At 36.4% G+C, this 19336-nt stretch overlaps 1 protein-coding gene across 2 annotated transcripts in view; it reads left to right on the top strand.

Annotated features, from left to right (window-relative positions):
- The window catches only part of chd2 (chromodomain helicase DNA binding protein 2), a 68229-nt gene that overhangs the window by 37138 nt on the left and 11755 nt on the right, over positions 1-19336 (top strand). For both annotated transcript variants that reach the window (XM_061894788.1, XM_061894786.1), the window contains exons 23-34: positions 747-842; positions 3740-3913; positions 4000-4169; positions 4256-4297; positions 7869-8008; positions 8094-8232; positions 10283-10433; positions 10511-10633; positions 10720-10839; positions 14374-14514; positions 18196-18312; positions 18403-18581. In XM_061894788.1, coding sequence (XP_061750772.1) covers positions 747-842; positions 3740-3913; positions 4000-4169; positions 4256-4297; positions 7869-8008; positions 8094-8232; positions 10283-10433; positions 10511-10633; positions 10720-10839; positions 14374-14514; positions 18196-18312; positions 18403-18581 — 1592 coding nt within the window. The remainder of the gene's footprint in view (positions 1-746; positions 843-3739; positions 3914-3999; positions 4170-4255; positions 4298-7868; positions 8009-8093; positions 8233-10282; positions 10434-10510; positions 10634-10719; positions 10840-14373; positions 14515-18195; positions 18313-18402; positions 18582-19336) is intronic.

Raw genomic sequence — 19336 nt, 5'->3', positions numbered from 1 at the left:
AAGGGCTGATTAAAACAGGTGCGTTTGATGCATTTTGGTGTCTGCTGGTGTTTTTTTTGCCGTTTGTTATGTATTTTTGGAAATATATTATTATTATATATCTCTTATATGGGGAAAAAATGTCTTTCAGTTTGCCTTTTCTTGCGTTTGGATTTTTCCAGACGCGCTAGTGCGCTGTAGTTGGGATGGTCGACCGCCTCCCCGCAGTGCGTCAGGACAATAATACATAAAATACTAAAAATTATTTCAGGATTCTAAATATTCCGCTTCTATAGTGCAGAAAAGGTGGTACAGATAATAGATGTGTACTGTTAGTTCAGAGCACAACATGAATGTGGAAGGCACATTAAGCGAGCAGTACACGCAAAAAAACTTGTCTACATAAGGCGGTCTGCACCACTTTTTAACTGTACTTGCAGTATTAGTAGATCACACGCAACACACTCACTAGTAGTACACACAATTATATAGTTTACACACGCTGTTCAGCCCGCAGTATTTGAATCTTAATGGATCAGGCTAAGTGTGCAAGTTACACACGAGTACAGGACTGCTTGGTCTTAGACCATGTTTTAGTATTTAAGTAGTTTTCACAATGAGCCTCTAATGGAAACAACCATTTGGCTAAATTTTAAACTACGTCGCTGTGTGTTAGTGTGTTAGTCTGTTGTTGGTTTCCTTCTAAAATTAAACCTTGGAGGGGCAAACTTTCCACTTTTTAAAGCAGACATTTATCCTTTCTGCAGGAGATGGACATCGATGAGATTTTGAGGTTGGCTGAAACAAGGGAAAGTGACCAGGGACCTGGAAGTGCCACTGATGAACTTCTCTCTCAGTTTAAGGTGCCACTTACACATGATCTTTTACATTATTTCCTTAATCCATCCATCCAATATCTGCAGCTTGTTCCTATTGTAGTCACGGGGGGTGCTGGAGACTATTCCAGCTGCTTTAATATTACCATTAAATATGGGTCCACCAATACAAATTTTTCACTTCCTAAACAATACTATTATTGGAGCCTTGAGTATTGTCTGATACCGACATTGATCCGGTATGACTCCAACAAAGGTCATACATACATAAGTAAGGGTTTAACGGTACACAAAATTTTCGGTTCGGTACGTACCTCGGTTCAGAGGTCACGGTTCAGTTCATTTTCGGTACAGTAAGAATACAACAAAATATAAATTTTTTGATTATTTATTTAACAAATTTGCTATATCTTCCACCAAAAATATTTTTCTTAGTGGAATATTTGATGTAAAGTAATTGGAAACTTTGATAGGTCAATAATTCATAATAACATTGATTTTGATTTAATATTATGTTTTGAGCAATGACAGTTTGAAAAAAAAAACAGCTTTGTTTTATTAGTCAACGTTGCAACTTTTTCTAAATTACATTTAGCCTTCAAGCTTTTTTATTTCACTTTTGTTTATGTTTTTGTTTATTTTAATAGTATTTTTAGAATGTGCCCTGGGCCTTTAAAACATTAGCTGTGGGCCGCAAATGGCCTACGGGGCACACTTTTGACACCCCTGCTATAGATAACAAAAAGTAAAATCTGATAAATCTATGGGTAAAAAACAGAGCCTGGCGACGCATGCGCGTTTATCATAACTCTCTCTCTCTCTGTCTCTGTCCCTTCCTCACCAATGCTGCTGTGCGCACCACTTCTTGTTTTGTTTTTAACCCCTTCTTAACCCTGAATGTACATTGAAAATACACGCAACCCTAACTTGAAATGCCGGACATTCGAGGCATTTAAGAAACTCCACCTGGACAGCTCCGCTAAGATTACATTTCCGCTGAAAAGAGGAGGTGTAGTCAGTCTATCATCGCCCGATGCTAGCATGCCGTGTGTTTTTTTTTTTGATTGATTGATTCTTTTATCAGTAGATTGCACAGTATAGTACATATTCCGTACAATTGACCACTAAATGGTAACACCAGAATAAGTTTTTCAACTTGTTTAGGTCGGGGTCCACGTAAATCAATTTATGGTGCCTCGGTGTGCATTGTTTACAAAACATGCGGTGCGCCACTTAATATGTCCGTGTCGTTCGGTACACCTCCGAACCGTTCCGAAACCCCCGTACCGAAACGGTTCAATATAAATACACGTACCGTTAACACCCCTAAACATAAGGGACTAGATCAAGTGAAAATACTCAGAACAATGGGAGCTATGAGAAACACGAACCTATTTATAACTGTCTGGAAGGGACTTATGCTGTCTTTAAGTTAAAGTGAAATGGTAATTGGTTCTTTTGCGACACTTCGTGGTCACAATAATTCATTAAATTGTGCTCATGATGCAATAAGTTCAATAAAACCAACGCGCTTCTTACTGGATACTTTTTATAGTATGTGTTAGTAATATGTAACTACAATTATTATTTATTTTGACAAATGTCATAATTTAATCTGCAATATTGTTCAATTAAGGATAGTCATTTCCATTTTTTAATGGACAATAAAGCGCACTAGCATATTAGCCGCACCCACTAAATTTTAGAGCAAACAATATTTTCCCATATAATAGCTGCACCAGACTGTAAGCCGCAGATATAAACGTTGGGTTATTTACACAGAAAGATTATATAAATGTTTATTTACCAACATTGTTTACAAATGGTGCCTATAATACGGCAGTAAAACGGGTGATTAAACAAAACATAAGTCATCTTCATGGATGATCATGGACTCACTAGCTTTGGAAATTATCTCTCTAATCAGCTAAACAGACTCAGTAATTCCATGGTGACGTTTTGGTGAATTTACTACTAAAAACTTTGTGGAACTGAAACAATACACAAAGATTGTTCTTGTAATTTAATAATCCTAACACAGACACCCTAGTATTAACATATTAGTTATTGGTAACAACGATAGCGTCATTACATTACAAGAGCACTTACAAATATGCATTAAAACACTCTTACAGACATCCTACATGGGACCGTTAGCACCGCTGCTGCCCGCTGCTCCCCTCTCCTCCCAGGGGGTGATCAAGGATGATGGGTCAAATGCAGAGAATAATTTCGCCACACCAAGAGTTTGTGTGACAATCATTGGTACTTTAACTTTAACTTTACTAAGAATAAGCAGTTTTGGTTACATTGTAAAACTTATAAACTTTGTTTGGAGTGATAAATAAAGAATCCATTCGAGTAGATGCTATGGGGGGCTAGAAGACTGAATGGCACTCCGTTTAAAACAATTAAAATTCACTACTGGTAAATGGAAGGATACTGCAGAACCTGCAGTGAGCAAACTCGTCCAAAAGATGGCGCCGTATTACAAACAATTAAACACCTCATTGTATTTGCTAGTTTTTAATTTAAATTTTTTATTTTTTTATGGCCATCAGCAAAGAAAAATCCTTCAACTAGTCACACTATCTTATAAGCCGCAAGTTTCAGAGTGTAAAATTTACGGTATGTTTAGCTTGTGCGATATGTTGTGTAGCTGCTAGCTTCTAGTAGCCTATAGCCTACCATGTTTACCTTTTTGTAAAGAAAAGACCAACCTTGTGTGCTTATTAGAGGATATTTAGATGTTAACTGGCTGTCCATCTTTGCCCAATAAAAGTGCTGCAGTACTGCTTGTATCAGGGAGTTTAGATGCAAGCCAATACAATCCGATACTTGTCTTTTTGCTGATAATGGACTGATATCTAATATCAATTATCGAATAAAGACATCTCTACTATTAAACGCCATGTTTTATTTAGGTGGCCAATTTTTCTAGCATGGAAGAAAGCGTTCCCACTGACTTTGAGGACAAACCGGGTCGGGAATGGGATGACATCATTCCTGAGGAGCAGCGACGCAAAATAGAGGAGGAGGAGAAGCAGCGCGAAATGGATCTTTTCATGCTGCCCAGAAGCAGAAGTTCAAACAAGCGGGTAGGTTACAGGAACCTACCTAATCTGTTCTTTTACAAAGACCGATCACTTGGATTGTTTGAACTTTGACCTGTTTGCTGTGATAGGCTCAGGCCAATGACAGCGACAGCGATGCTGGTGCTAAACTGAAGCAGCACTCCACGGGCTCTGAAAGCGAGACTGACGACAGTGACGAAGATAAGAAGCCAAAGAAGAGAGGCAGGCCGCGTGCCCGCAAAAATAATGTAGAGGGTTTTACCGATGCAGAGATCCGCAGGTAAAATATTGTTTAGATTTTGCTGTACTACAACAATTCTTTGTTGACTTGACTTAAAACCTGTCATGTTCTTGATCATCCTCCAGGTTCATTAAGGCATACAAGAAGTTTGCAGCTCCACTTGAAAGGTAAGAGCGCTGGTTGAAAAATAATTGCCAGGCTTCAAATACATACCTGCTTTTTACTGTAAGTGGTGTCACTAAATGACTGTAACTGTAACTTCTAATAGCAGTGTGTCTTTATGACATAACACACTACCTGCAGAGCAGATGTGACATCTGTAAAGTTTAGGTTTACTGTGGAATTTAAAGAGTGCAATGCATTTGCTTGCAAAAGTTGGGGAAACATTTCAACATGAACCTGAATATTTATAAAATTTTTATATTACTTGACTAACACATTATCGTAATTAATGTTTTTCAACGCTGTGAAAGCATCTGTAGACCCAAAGGAAAAAAACTAAACAAATCCGACTATATATACGTTCCTTACCCTTATAGTAGAATAATTTTGAAGTAGAGTCACGTTGTTTTGTTTTATATGTACATTGTACACATTTTAGGTCTTTAAAAACCCTCCACATACGGTTAACGTTTTACATATATTCGAACCCTTTCTATGTTCTCAGACTCTTTATACATTCCTATGTAGGGATGGGTACTGTTCACATTTGAAACAATACAATACCAAATTCTGTTACCAGGGAATCGATACCAGTACTATATGGTACCAATTTTTTGTACTTTTATGTGTGTTAATAAATATTAATTGTTTTTGATCAAAAAAGTGTATTTTTTATTGCAACATTTAAAAATGAGCTGATTATCATAATTGCTGTCCAGTTGTTATATCTTGTTTTACTATCACATTTCTGAGTCTCATTTGCATGACATTAAGCTGCAATTACAGTTGCAAGTCCTGGACGTTAGATGGCAGTAGTGTATAGTTTAGGGTGTTGTTGGCTAGTCAGTTCAGTCTTTGCTAAATCTAGTCTTGTGTTGCACCCTAAAAAGTGTTAATACTGTAAGTATTGTACTTATTACTCACTAGCAGTTTGAATTTAACATGCATCTTAGTTGTAGTTTTTTTTAACAAATTTGGAGGTGTTGAAATTGACATGTAAAATTGCTAATGCTAATCAGTGGCATTTCAATAGCAAAGCCAATGTATATTAGCATCAAACTGGAGGTGTTGAAATTGACATGTAAAATTGCTAATGCTAATCAGTGGCATTTCAATAGCAAAGCCAATGTATATTAGCATCAAACTAGCTTTTTTTTTTAAGTGTAGCCTTATTTAGCTTACGTTGGAATGTAAAATGCAACATTAACTAGAGGTAGTTTGGCTTAGTCGCTCTCAGTGCTGCTGGAGTGTTCGCCAAGTGCCGGTGTGCTAAGAGCCTAACGTGACGTCACAAGCAGCCTAGGTCCTGAAACATGGCGTTGTTGGATTTTACGTGACTCACTGCCTGGTAGGACTGGCGGGATTTGGTCGGTGCCAAAAAAGTACTGGATTCAGTAGCCATTCCTACTCTTATATAATACAAATATTAATACTCACGAATGATGGCACTAAAATTAGCTGCATGTTGATAGGGATGTAACGGTACAACAATTTTCTATTTATGGAGAGACATAGCTCGGTTGGTGGAGTGGCCGTGCCAGCAACTTGAGGGTTCCCGGTTCGATTTCGGATTCGGTAATACTAGCCACTGATGTTGTGTCCTTGGGCAAGACATTTTACCCACCTGCTCTCAGTGCCACCCACACTGGTTTAAATGTAACTTAGATATTGGGTTTCACTATGTAAAGCGCTTTTAGTCTCTAGAGAAAAGTGCTATATAAAAATAATTCAATTTTAATTATATCACCATTATTATAATCACAGTATTGTTTATTTTGCTCAAAAAGTAACCTTGTAACCATGTCAAAAAAACACGATATACACTTCTTGGAAGTAAAAACAAAATATCGTTCTGGCGTCTAAAGACCAATAATATTGTTATTTACGTGTTAAAATATTTTTTATTTCTTCAGTTTTTCTTTGTAAAGGTTTTAGAGCATTTCTCTGTGTCAAAGTCCTTTGTGTATAGAGTGATCACTCTGTTCAAGATAGCACAGCTTTCAGGCTCAATGTGCAAAATTGAATATCTTAGTTGCTCAGACAACAATGTGTTTAAATGTTTAGTTTGTGGTTTGCGATGTTTGTAGCGGGGAAAGATGTTAACGCAGGGGTGTCCAAAGTGCGGCCTGGGGGCCATTTGCGGCCCGCGGGTTATTTTTTAATGGCCCCACGGCACATTTTAAGAATACAATTGAAAAAAATTAAAAACATAAAAAGTGGTATAAAAGAGCAAACAGGTGAAATGTAACAAGAAATTGTTGCAATGCTTACTCTTATAACACAAAGCTGCCATGCAGGCTGTTTCTTTCTTTAAAAAATAATAATTAATCAAAATCAATATCATTTTGAAATATTGACCTGTTCAAGGCTCTGATTACGTCAAATTAAATATTCCACTTTGAAATATTTTTTGGGCAAAATGTTGCACATTTTGTTTTGCCATATAAAAAAACTGAGCTGATTTTTTTTTTTTTAAAGAATGGCCTAAAACAAACAAAAAACATAAACAACAATACAACTAATAATTGACGGATGGATCTGAAGTTGATCTCGAGATTATTGTGCTAAACGTAAACGGTAAAAAAAAATATATAATTTGTTTTTTACGCTTTAATGAGTAGGGCACTTTTGGATCCCCAATTATTTTAGTGTGATTTGTTTTTAAGTGTCATTTAAAAAAAAAAAAATAATTAATCAAAATCCAAAATTATGGCTCCAATTATTATATAATCTTAAATATTCCACCTAAAAAAATTTATTGGGTGAAAATATTGCATATTTTGTGTTTTTTCCATTTTTATACTAATGTTGATCAAGAGATTTAAAACTTGAATAATAATGAAAATATTAATACTGAATATTGACACATTTTTAATATTTTTTTTTACCAAAACCCTTTCGGGTCCCCGGGATCGTAACTGAGTGGAGGCCTAAATGTATATTTTTTATACATATATTGTATTGTTTTAAAAAAAAAGAAATTATGAAAATGGCCCCCGCTTGCTTTGATTTTTCAGTGTGCGGCACTCAGTGGAAAATGTTTGGACACCCCTGTGTTAACGTGTCTTGTATTTCATGTTAGCATTAACTATCAATGAGCGCTAGCTTGCTTGCTAATGAACAATATCACCGATCTGTGAGTTTATCAGTCACAGTTTTATCCATCCATTTTCTACCGCTTATTCCCTTTCGGGGTCGCGGGGGGCGCTGGCTCCTATCTCAGCTACAATAATATTAATTTAAAAGGATAACACTTTTAGCTTAGCAATAAGAGATTAGCTTTTTCTCTGATGAAAAGCGGCTTCCTTTAGGGCTTGGGTTTTCTGCCAATAGCCCTCGATGGCGCAGAATGTTTGGATGACTTTGTAGTAATTACAATTGATACAAATGTTAACGTTAATACACAAGTGGGCTCAATATGGCTGAGACAATCAGCTGTCAAGACAGAGAACCATCTGTAGTTGGTCCGCCATCAGCCAATAGTGTGCTCTATACAATGTTTAATTACTGCATGTGGTAGACGGCTGGTAATGTCAAATACATGTTATAATACGACATATATGATGTTGTCTCTAGGTTAGAAGCAATTGCACGCGACTCTGAGCTGGTAGACAAGTCGATAGCAGACCTGAAGAGACTTGGCGAGCTCATTCACACCAGCTGTGTGGCCGCAGTGCAAGAACACGAGGAAAACCTTAAAGAGAACCCAGTTGAAGGTAAAGTGTTGGGACTTGTGTATTCCATCATGTTTATGCTAAAAAATGAGTAAGATTTTGACACCTGAAAATGCTCTGATTCCAGCTAAAGGTCCCGGGAAACGACGAGGAATCAACATCAAAATTTCAGGGGTGCAGGTCAACGCCAAATCCATCATACAGCACGAGGAGGAGTTTGAGCCTTTACACAAAGCGGTGCCGCCCAATCCGGATGAAAGAAATAAGTAAGCAAACACACTCAAAACCAGAGATCAATGGATATGTTTTTTTCTGGGCCGATACCGAATATTTGCATTCAAGCAGGTCGACATTTATTTTCAAAAACAGTTAGCTAAAAATAAATGGTATACGTCAGTAAACCGCTGCACAAGGATTTAAGTTTTTAAAATGTTTTAATATTACAAAATTTCGGACCAGTAGCGACATAATGTCTTGTGCACCGCTAATGTTGTGTTAAATTTAGCACCAATTACATCAGGGGATTTCACAAACACCTTTATCACGTGTGCATAACGCTGCAGTGTAAAAGGAGTATCAACATTTGCATTTTAAAATATAGAAAAATCTCCTGGGAAAACTGGTAAAAATATGATTGTTTAACTTTGCAACTACTCAATTTAATAACATTTTATAAAAGTAATTGGATTTGATTAATTGTAAGGTTTCCTTATTGTAAACATTTAAATAAAATAAATTTTGTGCTCCTTTACATAACTTATATTTGAGACATTTTTTAAGCTGGCTGGCATAATTTCTTTCTGGATGTTACGGAAATATTGAGAAGGTCTGAGCTGCTGCCTGTTCTTATTTACTTACAGTACGGCATGAATCTCTTATTTTTTATCTACGCAAAGTTTGAATTTATGGCATATATTTCTTCTGTCATCTTAATGTCCATCCATTTCTGTAGATCACGGAACATAAAGCACTGCACGCTGCTTTCACTGCACGCTGCTTTGTTTATTGCAGTAGCAATAAACAAAAAAAAGGGGCCAGAAAAACTGGATATCCTGGCAAAAGTGTAATGTTTTGACATGTAAGCAGATGAGACGTACTGTAGGAGACCTGCGAGCGGCGCAGTATAAACAGCTGAGCAGACCAGAGAAGAATTCTCACAAGAACTCAAATAAATTCCTGTCAGATATCGAAACATATTTGGGGAGAATGTATGACAATGACAGTATTTTTTATTCTTAAGGGGGAACTGCACTTGTTTGGAATTTTGCCTGTTGTTCACAATCATTATGAAAGACATTACAATGGATGTTTTTTTTTTTTTTTGCATTTTAAATATTAAATAAATGCAATCAAAAGTCCCCTTACATTGGAGGCATTGGGAGCTGCTCAATTCTGCCCATAAAGCCCTTAAAAACATGCAAACACCTACATCAAGGTTTTATATACATGATGTAAGTATATATGTAATGTAGTAACTGGCAAATTTATTACAGCATTTATTTTGTACGTATTTTGCTCATTTTACACACATGGGGCATTTATTTCAAAAACCTATCATGTTTTCTTTTTTTCATCACTGATTACTACTCAATGCAGACAACAAACATAATAAAACACCACTTACTGTACAATGTCTGCTGTCATTATGATACTGACTGCTGGGATGTTCATATATTCCCATTTAGATGAAGAATATCTCAATCCTTACGAAGAAACGGAATGGGGGAGGAGGGGACTAAGCATCTTGTGTCATTCTGGCCATTTTCGGGTCCTATAGTATACAAACTTGTGGGAAAACCTACTCAGACTTCTTTTGTCCAGGTGAAATGCATGATTTATGATCTAGAATACATTTAAAGGAAGCGAGGAAACAACAGACCAATCGATGATGTAAACATAGGGGCACTGGGAGAGATCACAGTGCGCTATAGTTTGTCTGTTGTACGTTGACTTTTATTTACTAAAAAAAAAACATTCATCATCATGTCTTTCATAATGATTGTGAATTACAGGCATATTTGGAAAAAAAGTACAGTTACCCTTAAAATCAAATTAAATTACTTTTCTCATGCAGAGCAAGCATATTGGTGCTTGAGCAGTTATTACCATTTACTTCATAAAAATATTGAAATACTAAATACTGGTATCGTATGTGTATATTTTGTATCTACTGATGTAGTTCTGTTGTATTTGTGAAGAAAAAAAATAGACAGATATACGTCAAAATGCCAAATAACTATAATTAGTCGTTCGCTACTTATAAATATTTAGGAAGATCTCGTGCGTCACAACTGACTTTGTTATGATTGTCAAAAGTTTCAGGCTTACATGCAGAGTCAAGGTAGCACACTTCGATGTGGAATGGAACGTGGAAGACGACGTTCAGCTCTTACTGGGAATATATGAACACGGGTTCAGCAACTGGGATCTGCTTAAGACCGATCCTGACCTCAAGCTGGGCGAAAAGGCAAATATCTTTTTTAAAAGCGTATTCTTACTGCTGTCATCGTTGTGGATGGAGAATGACTTGTTTTATCTACACAGATTCTTCCAGATGATCCTGGCAAGAAGCCTCAGGCCAAGCAGCTGCAAGCTCGAGCAGAGTATCTTCTCAAGCTGCTGAAAAAGGAGCAAGACAGTGGAGATCTGTCAAAAACAGGAGATGAGGTGTGCTGAAGTCAACATGTGGAGCTCATCAGCACAGCTCGCGTCACATTTCCATCCACACTTATCTAGCCTCTTTCCCTTGTAAGGTCAAAGTGAAGAAAAGGAAGCCCCGTGTAAAAAAGGAGAAGGTCGTCAAGGATGAGCAGGGTAATGACATCTCATCTCCACGCTTGTCCGACAATCCGTCAGAAGAGGGCGAGCTCAAGGTTCGATATTCTCCCTTTTGACACGTCTTTTGGAATTTGTTATGGACAAACAAGTCTCATTCATCCAAGTCATTGTACTCTCAGGGCATTGAATCAAGTAGACAGGCTAGAGATGTCCTTCACATCCAGATCAGGGGTGTCAACCTCCTTTTCATTGAGGGCCACATTGCAGTTATGGCTGCCAACAAAGAGCCGCCAGCAGCACCGAATAAAATTTGAATTTGCTTAGAATTAGATTTTTATCTAAAAAAAAATTTTTACATACTATGTATGAAAAAATCTGTTGATTTTACAGTATGAAACTGGCAACTCAGTAATCAGAATTTTACTGTAAAATGTACAGTTTTTTTGGAACATATTGTAGTAAATTGAAAAAGAGTACCATTATTTTTTTACAAAAAAAAAAAGAATGCTTATTCTCCGGGAATTGTTCTGTAAAATTTATGGTGGTTTTGCAGCATCTGTCCATCCGTTCTTTACCGCTTGTCCCTTTTGGGGTCGCTGAAGCCTATCTCAGCTGCATTTATTTGTGTAAATGGAAAAACGGTACCACTGTTTTTTTAATTTTTATTCTGGCCACTGAGCCGCCAATTTTCTACCATTAAAAATGTGGCACAATTTTTTCATTTACAGTAATACACCATAAAACAACAACCATAGATTTTAAGGTAAAAAACTGTCAGCTCAGTAAAAAAAGTGGTAGTTATTTTAATCTACTTTAATATGCAGTAAAAGTCTATGTACATTTTACCGTAAAATCTATTATCATTTTTACAGTGCTCAATTTGCTAGATAACTTGTGCTAAAATCATAAAACATGTGGATATTTAGGTATTGATTTTTATTTTGACCCCAAAAAAAATCTAAGTATGACAGTGTAATATTAGTTGCAATACTCAACAAAAATAGGAGAAATATAACGTTAGAGGAAAATCTTACAACACAAGAGTTTTAGCATATCAGTATCTGAAATTAAATAATGAAATGGACTATGCAAAGAATGTACTAATATAACTCAGTTCAATATGTTGTTCATACTACGTGTTTTCTAAGTAATAAATATTAATATATTGAACTTCATTGGAAATTGTATATAATTCATCTCATGAGAATCAGAATTCATTTGAAGACTTAAAAAGATAATTTCTGTGTTTGGAATTTACTACAGAATGTAAAATGTTACAAGATAACAACATTAAGTGAACATATCTGTTAGAAATTGATATGAAGTGGAAACGGGTAGAATTTAATAAGCCTTGCTTCTTCCTATTACTTTTCGAACATTTTATGAAAATTTATAACTTTCAACTTGTATAAATGTATCACATGTAAATGTATGCATATTCAAAATACATTTACAAACCCCGTTTCCATATTAGTTAGGAAATTGTGTTAAATGTAAATATAAATGGAATACAATGATTTGCAAATCCTCTTCAACCCATATTCAATTGAATGCACTACAAAGACAAGATATTTGATGTTCAAATTCATAATTTTTTTTTTTTCTTCAAATATTAATTAACTTAGAATTTCATGGCTGCAACACATGCCAAAGTAGTTGGGAAAGGACATGTTCACTACTGTGTTACATAACCTTTTCTTTTAACAACACTCAATAAACGTTTGGGAACTGAGGAAACTAATTGTTGAAGCTTTGTAAGTGCAATTCTTTCCCATTCTTGTTTTATGTAGAGCTTCAGTCGTTCAACAGTCCGGGGTCTCCGCTGTCGTATTTTACACTTCATAATGCGCCACACATTTTCGATGGGAGACAGGTCTGGACTGCAGGCGGGCCAGGAAAGTACCCGCACCCTTTTTTTACGAAGCCACACTGTTGTAAGACTTGTCTTGCTGAAATAAGCAGGGGCGTCCATGATAACGTTGCTTGGATGACAACATATGTTGCTCCAAAACCTGTATGTACCTTTAACCATTAATGGTGCCTTCACAGATGTATAAGTTACCCAAGCCTTGGGCACTAATCCACCCCCATATACCATAACAGATGCTGGATTTTGAACTTCGCGCCTATACCAATCCGAATGGTTATTTTCCTCTTTGTTCCGGAGGACACCACGTCCTCTGTTTCCAAATATAATTTGAAATTTGGACTCGTCAGACCACTGAACACCTTTCCACTTTGAATCAGTCCATCTTAGGTGAGCTCGGGCCCAGCCAAGCCAGCGGCGTTTCCGGATATTATTGATAAATGGGTTTGGCTTTGCATAGTAGAGTTTTAACTTGCACTTACAGATGTAGCGACCAACTGTAGTTACTGACAGTGGTTTTATGAAGTGTTCCTGAGCCCATGTGGTGATATCCTTTCCACACTGATGTCGGTTTTTGATGCAATACCGCCTGAGGGATCAAAGGTCCGTAACATCATCGCTTACGTGCAGTGATTTCTCCAGATTCTCTGAACTTTTTGATGATTTTACGGGCCGTAGATGGTAAAATCCCTAAACTCCTTGCAATAGCTCGTTGAGAAATGTTGTTCGAAAACTGTTCGACAATTTGCTTACAAAGTGGTGACCCTCACCCCATCCTTGTTTGTGAATTACTTAGCATTTCATGGAAGCTGCTTTTATACCCAATCATGGCACCCAACTGTTCCCAAATAGCCTGCACACCTGTATAAGTGTTTGATGAGCATTCCTCAACTTTATCAGTATTTATTTCCACCTTTCCCAACTTCTTTGTCACATGTTGCTGGCATCAAATTCTAAAGTGAATGATTATTTGCAAAAAAAAAAATGTTTATCAGTTTGAACATTAGATATGTTGTCTTTGTAGCATATTCAACTTAATATGGGTTGAAAATGATTTGCAAATCATTGTATTCCGTTTATATTTACATCTATCACAATTTCCCAACTCATATGGAAACAGGGTTTTATATAGCATACCATACCATACCGGATCCTGTTAAAGTTTAAAAAGTGTACAATTTCATGCAGTACATTTTTTATTTTTTTGTCAAAATGGAAAAAAATTACAATTTAAGGAAAAAAATATAAGGTACTTTATTGACGCATATTTTTTCCAGGCATTTGCGGGTCATATAAAATAATGGGATGGGCCAGATCTGGCCCCCGGGCCTTGAGTTTGACATCTGAGTTATTCATCAGTCCATTTCCTACCGCTTATTCCCTTTTGGGGTCGCGGGGGGCGCTGGCGCCTATCACAGCTACAATCAGGCGGAAGGCGGTGTACACCCTGGACAAGTCGCCACCTCATCGCAGGGCCAACACAGATAGACAGACAACATTCACACTCACATTCACACACTAGGGCCAATTTAGTGTTGCCAATCAACCTATCCCCAGGTGCATGTCTTTGGAGGTGGGAGGAAAACGGAGTACCTGGAGGGAACCCACGCATTCACGGGTTAGATAATCATAAATAAAGTTTGCTCAAACTAGGAAGAACGTCTTTGAAGACCACCTGAACAGTTCAGTGCAATCTATTCAATGCCCTGAAAGCCAGTTAAGGTGACACACAACTAAATATAATCTATTGTGTTTTTTTCAGGAGGAAGGAGCAGAGAAGTCGCCTGCCAAGAAAAGACAAAAGAAGAAGGACAACAAGGAGAATAAAGAAAAACAGGGAACGCCTAAAAAGGAGAAGGAAGGCGAGAAGGAAAAGAAGGTCAACAAGGCAAAAAAAGAAAAGGTAATTCACCCTTGATGAAACACAACACCTGCTGTTATATACAAGAGCTGTAAGTCGAATCACTATCATTCGATTTCAATGAAAAAGTAAGTGATCGCCCAATGCCGATTGGGGCCTATTTAATGCAGATTACAAAAACGATCCCCGCTGTTTGATCCTTTATTTTTGGTTGCCCGGATGACAGAGGCAGCGAGCAGCTAACTGTGTATATCCAAACACAGCGTTTTGCTGCTCTTGTAAATAAATTATTATCACCTCCACTGTAGCCAAAAAAATACATTTCTTACAAGTATTTTAATCACAGTAAGACCGAAGGAGGTGGCTAAATATGTTACACACCGAGTAAGAACAAGCAGGAGCGGACAAGAGGGTATGCTAATTGCTAAACTAGTCTGTAAGCTAGCTTGAACAGACATAAGAAATAAGTGCTTAATACATTTTAATTTGTGTAGATGGACGTGCCTTACATCAGAAAGTATGCAACTTTTAACAATAATTTCAACAAGTAGATTGGGTTTTTAAACCTTTACCATCGGAACCGGAATCGCTAATATGATGTGCAGTGCATTTCTTTAAATTACGGTAGTCCTAAACTATAGAGCGTATACCAATGTTTGGAATCTACGCTTTTGAGTGATATACGGGTTATTAAGATAATGTAGGTCAGTGGTTCTCAACCTTTTTTCATTGATGTACCCCCTGTGAACATTTTTTTAAATTCAATTACCCCCTAATCCAGCGTTTCTCAAAGTGTGGGGCGGGCCCCACCTGTGGGGAATAGAGACATGACAGGTGGGGCGCGAGGAACGGGAGGGAATTTCACTTAAAAAAACATTTTTATTATTATATTCTTGCGGCGGCAATGACCAAGAAGAACGCGGAGTTGGAATATAATTACAACACGTTATGTACATATTTATATCATATTTATATAATATGTAACTACAAGCTCCATTCACAGACAGAGTCCCACTGCTTTTATGAGCGGTCAAGCGAGTCAAAAGCCGATTTTTTTTATTTATTTTTTATTTGTGGCGGCCGTAATTCTTTCGTGGCGAGCCGCCACAAATAAATGAATGTGTGGGAAACCCTGACTTCAATGTTACTTGATGTTCAATAAATTTGAAAATGTTAAGCTTGGCATTAGCATTCTGTTGTGGCGATGGGGGCAGGTGGGGCTTGAAAACTCCCCCTTGTCCAAAGTGGGGGATGACAAAAAAAGTTTGAGAACCACTGCCCTAATCAGAGCAAAGCATTTTTTGTTGAAAAAAAGAGATAAAGAAGTAAAATACAGCACTATGTCATCAGTTTCGGATTTATTAAATTGTATAATGGTCTTTCTTGAACTATTTGGCAAAAAAAGATATAAAAATAACTTAACATTTGTTGAAAAATAAACAAGTGATTCAATTACAAAAAAAGATTTCTACACGTAGAAGTAATCATCAACTTAAAGTGCCCCCTTTGGGGATTGTAAGAGATCCATCCGGATTCATCAACTTACTTCTAAACATTTTTCACAAAAAAGGAAATCTTTAACATCAATATTTATGGAACATGTTCACAAAAAATCTAGTTGTCAACACTGAATATTGCATTGTTTTATTTTTTTCACAGTTTATGAACTTACATTCATATTTTGTTAAAATATCATAAATATATTAATAAAGGGTTTTTGAATCGTTGCTATTTTTGGAATATTTTTTAAAAATCTCACGTACCCCTTGGCATACCTTCAAGTACCCCCAGGGGTATGCGTACCCTCATTTGAGAACCACTGATCTAGGTCACAGCAGCTGCAAGCAGACGAGGCAGGAAGCAGAGTGGACGGGGTTTGTTTACTGCAGGTTTGTTTACTGCAGCAAGTCTGAAATGTATCAGGGAGGAACATGGAAACAAATTCTGTTCTGAAGAAAAGTGATATCATATGGATTATTATTATATGGATCTTTGGGTGTTTTTTTTTTTTCGTCCTTTGCGTTCATGTTTTGCTGTGTTTGTTGAATTTTGCTTTATTTTAAAAGATCGACCCGGAGACTGTCGTCCAGGAAAGACGTTCATATTTTCTTAATATTCACTGTTGTATTGTACATAGTTAATATTACAAATCCCACTTCAGTTATTTTCATGTGCATTATTTTATTCAGCGAAAAGGCTGTAAAATTCCATTACATTTTTTGAGATGGTCTGTCATAATTATTTTAGCATTCTATCAGTCATGTTGTGAGTGTTTGTATTGTGTATTTAGCTTTTACTTTTCACCTTTTTCTATTAGGAATTTATTTCAATAAAATTATCACTGTTGTCATTATTTTTGCAGTATTTCTGAATATGCTCCAAATTTTGAAAAAATATTTATACTGAAATTTTTGAACCAAGTTTCATTTAAAAAACACAACACATTCAAAATTATTTTCTTTGAAGGAGAAATATTATTGTAGATAAAAACAGTTTCATCAACCTCAAGTAGAAATTGAATGTGCATATGAAAGCAACAAAACCATTATAAACAAATTAATATGGCAGAAAAAAATTACTAAAACAAATCGGACAACTGTGCAAGATAGAACTTTATGGACACTAGAGATAAAAAGAAGACAATGTAAGAATTTTGAAAGATGGCACCTGATGGCCATAAGACGTAACTGCACTTTTTGTCCATGTAGATAGAAATAGTGTTCATGTATGAGATCTGGGGCTGCCAAATTATGGCCGAAGTAATAATTAAGATTATTGTTATCAATATGGAAATCATGATTACTGATTATGTAGAGCAGTGTTTGGTTGTGAACGTAATACCATCATGTCATTTGTAATGTCTAATAAAAAGGCTCTATATACCGTATTTTTCGGAGTATAAGTCGCTCAGGATTATAAGTCACATTTTTTGGGGAAATTTATTTGATAAAACCCAACACCAAGAATAGACATTTGAAAGGCAATTTAAAATAAATAAAGAATAGTGAACAACAGGCTGAATAAGTGTACGTTATATGACGCACAAATATCCAACTGAGAAGGTTAACGCAACACATCATGGCAAGAGTTATTCAAATAACTATAACATATAGAACAAGAGTTATTCAAATAACTATAACATATAAAACATGCTACACGTTTACTAAACAATCTGTCACTCCTAATTGCTAAATCCGATGAAATCTTATACGTCTAGTCTCTTACGTGAATGAGATAAATAATATTATTTGATATTTTACGGTAACGTGTTAATAATTTCACACATAAGCCGCTACTGAGTATAAGTCGCACCCCCGGCCAAACTATGAAAAAAAACTGCGTCCAAAAATACGGTAAACGTTATCCATATATCTAAAGACGAATACATATTTTTTTTATTCCTTAATAATATCAACCTGTCAGCTTTTTACATGATGCCTTTATCTCTATTTTCATAAAGGGAGGTATTTTTTTAATTATTAATTTATTTTTAACTTTTAAATGATAAAAGTTTGTAAATCAAAAAGTTTGCAAAAAGAGCTGTTTGTAAAATGAGGTTCCACTCTACTATAATTTAGTTTGTATATTTCTATATATTGCTCTCTATGACAAATACTTAAAAATAAATTTCTATACATAATGGGCATTTTTTTTTTGTATGTTTCAGTAGAAATGCACATTGTAGTCTTTTTCTTAAATATTGTTTTGTTGTGCATTGTCCAGGCTAAAGGAGCCAAAGGGAGGAAAAACCAAGGGCCAGTCCACATCACCGCCGGCTCAGAGCCTGTTCCCATCGAAGGAAAGGAGGACGATGAACTCGACCAAGAGACTTTTAGTATTGTGAGTTTGTTGCACAACACAAGTTTGGTGCGTTTTTTTTTTTTTTTTTTTTTTTTAATAAGTCAGTTGTATATCTGTCGTCATTTGTAGTGTAAGGAGCGCATGCGGCCTGTGAAGAAGGCCTTGAAGCAGCTGGATAAACCAGATGAGGGCTTGTCGGACCAGGAGCAGCTCCAGCACACACGCACATGCCTGCTGAAGATTGGAGACCGAATCACAGAGTGCCTTAAAGCCTACAACGACCCCGAACACGTTAAGATATGGCGACGGTACGATGATTCCATGTAATTGTTCGATATAATACATTTAATACTATGGAACCTCGATTTTATGAACTTAATTGGCAAAATGGAAAATGTGTATATTGAAGCAAATTTCTGCATAAGAAAAAATGTAAATACAGATAATGGGTTCCAGTCGCAAAAAAAAGTCTATATTTTAGTGAAGGTTTATACACTTTGAACACAACACAAAGTGTTATACAGTACTGTATATCAAGCAAACATAACAAGGAGGTGATGAATTAACTATCTCTTTATTAACAAGGCAAAACAACAACAAGCTGAACTGTCCTTTGTATGCGTTACTCTGCCAACAAACACTCACATACAGAAGTCCCGTTGGTGCCCTTACAAACGATCAGAAATCACAAAAATCCTTAACTTTAACGAACATATTGCTACAATAAAAACATTTAAAAAAGTAAAATTCACACATTAACATGGTCAAAGGAGGTGAACGATCAGGGGAGGGGAATCTTTGTGCGCTCTTGAAAAACGCGCCGATGAACGAGCGGTAGCTCATCTACACCGCTGTATTTCTCCAGAAAAATCTGATATAATCACAGTTAAAACTTGCTGTGGGACGACATTTGCTTTGTCGGTTGTTGTTGTTTTTTCTTTAAACTCCACAGCGATTCTTTCCTTCTTTTGGGACTCATATTGAGTTAGTAAAATGGACACAACTTGTCAAAAGGCGAATATACACAGAAAAGGCACACCTGATGAAGCGTTGAGAAGTGACG

This window comes from Nerophis ophidion, linkage group LG03, assembly GCF_033978795.1.
Source record: "Nerophis ophidion isolate RoL-2023_Sa linkage group LG03, RoL_Noph_v1.0, whole genome shotgun sequence".
Lineage (NCBI taxonomy): Eukaryota > Metazoa > Chordata > Actinopteri > Syngnathiformes > Syngnathidae > Nerophis > Nerophis ophidion.
The sequence above is the reverse complement of the archived record's forward strand: the minus strand, read 5'-3'. Positions and strand labels throughout refer to the sequence as shown.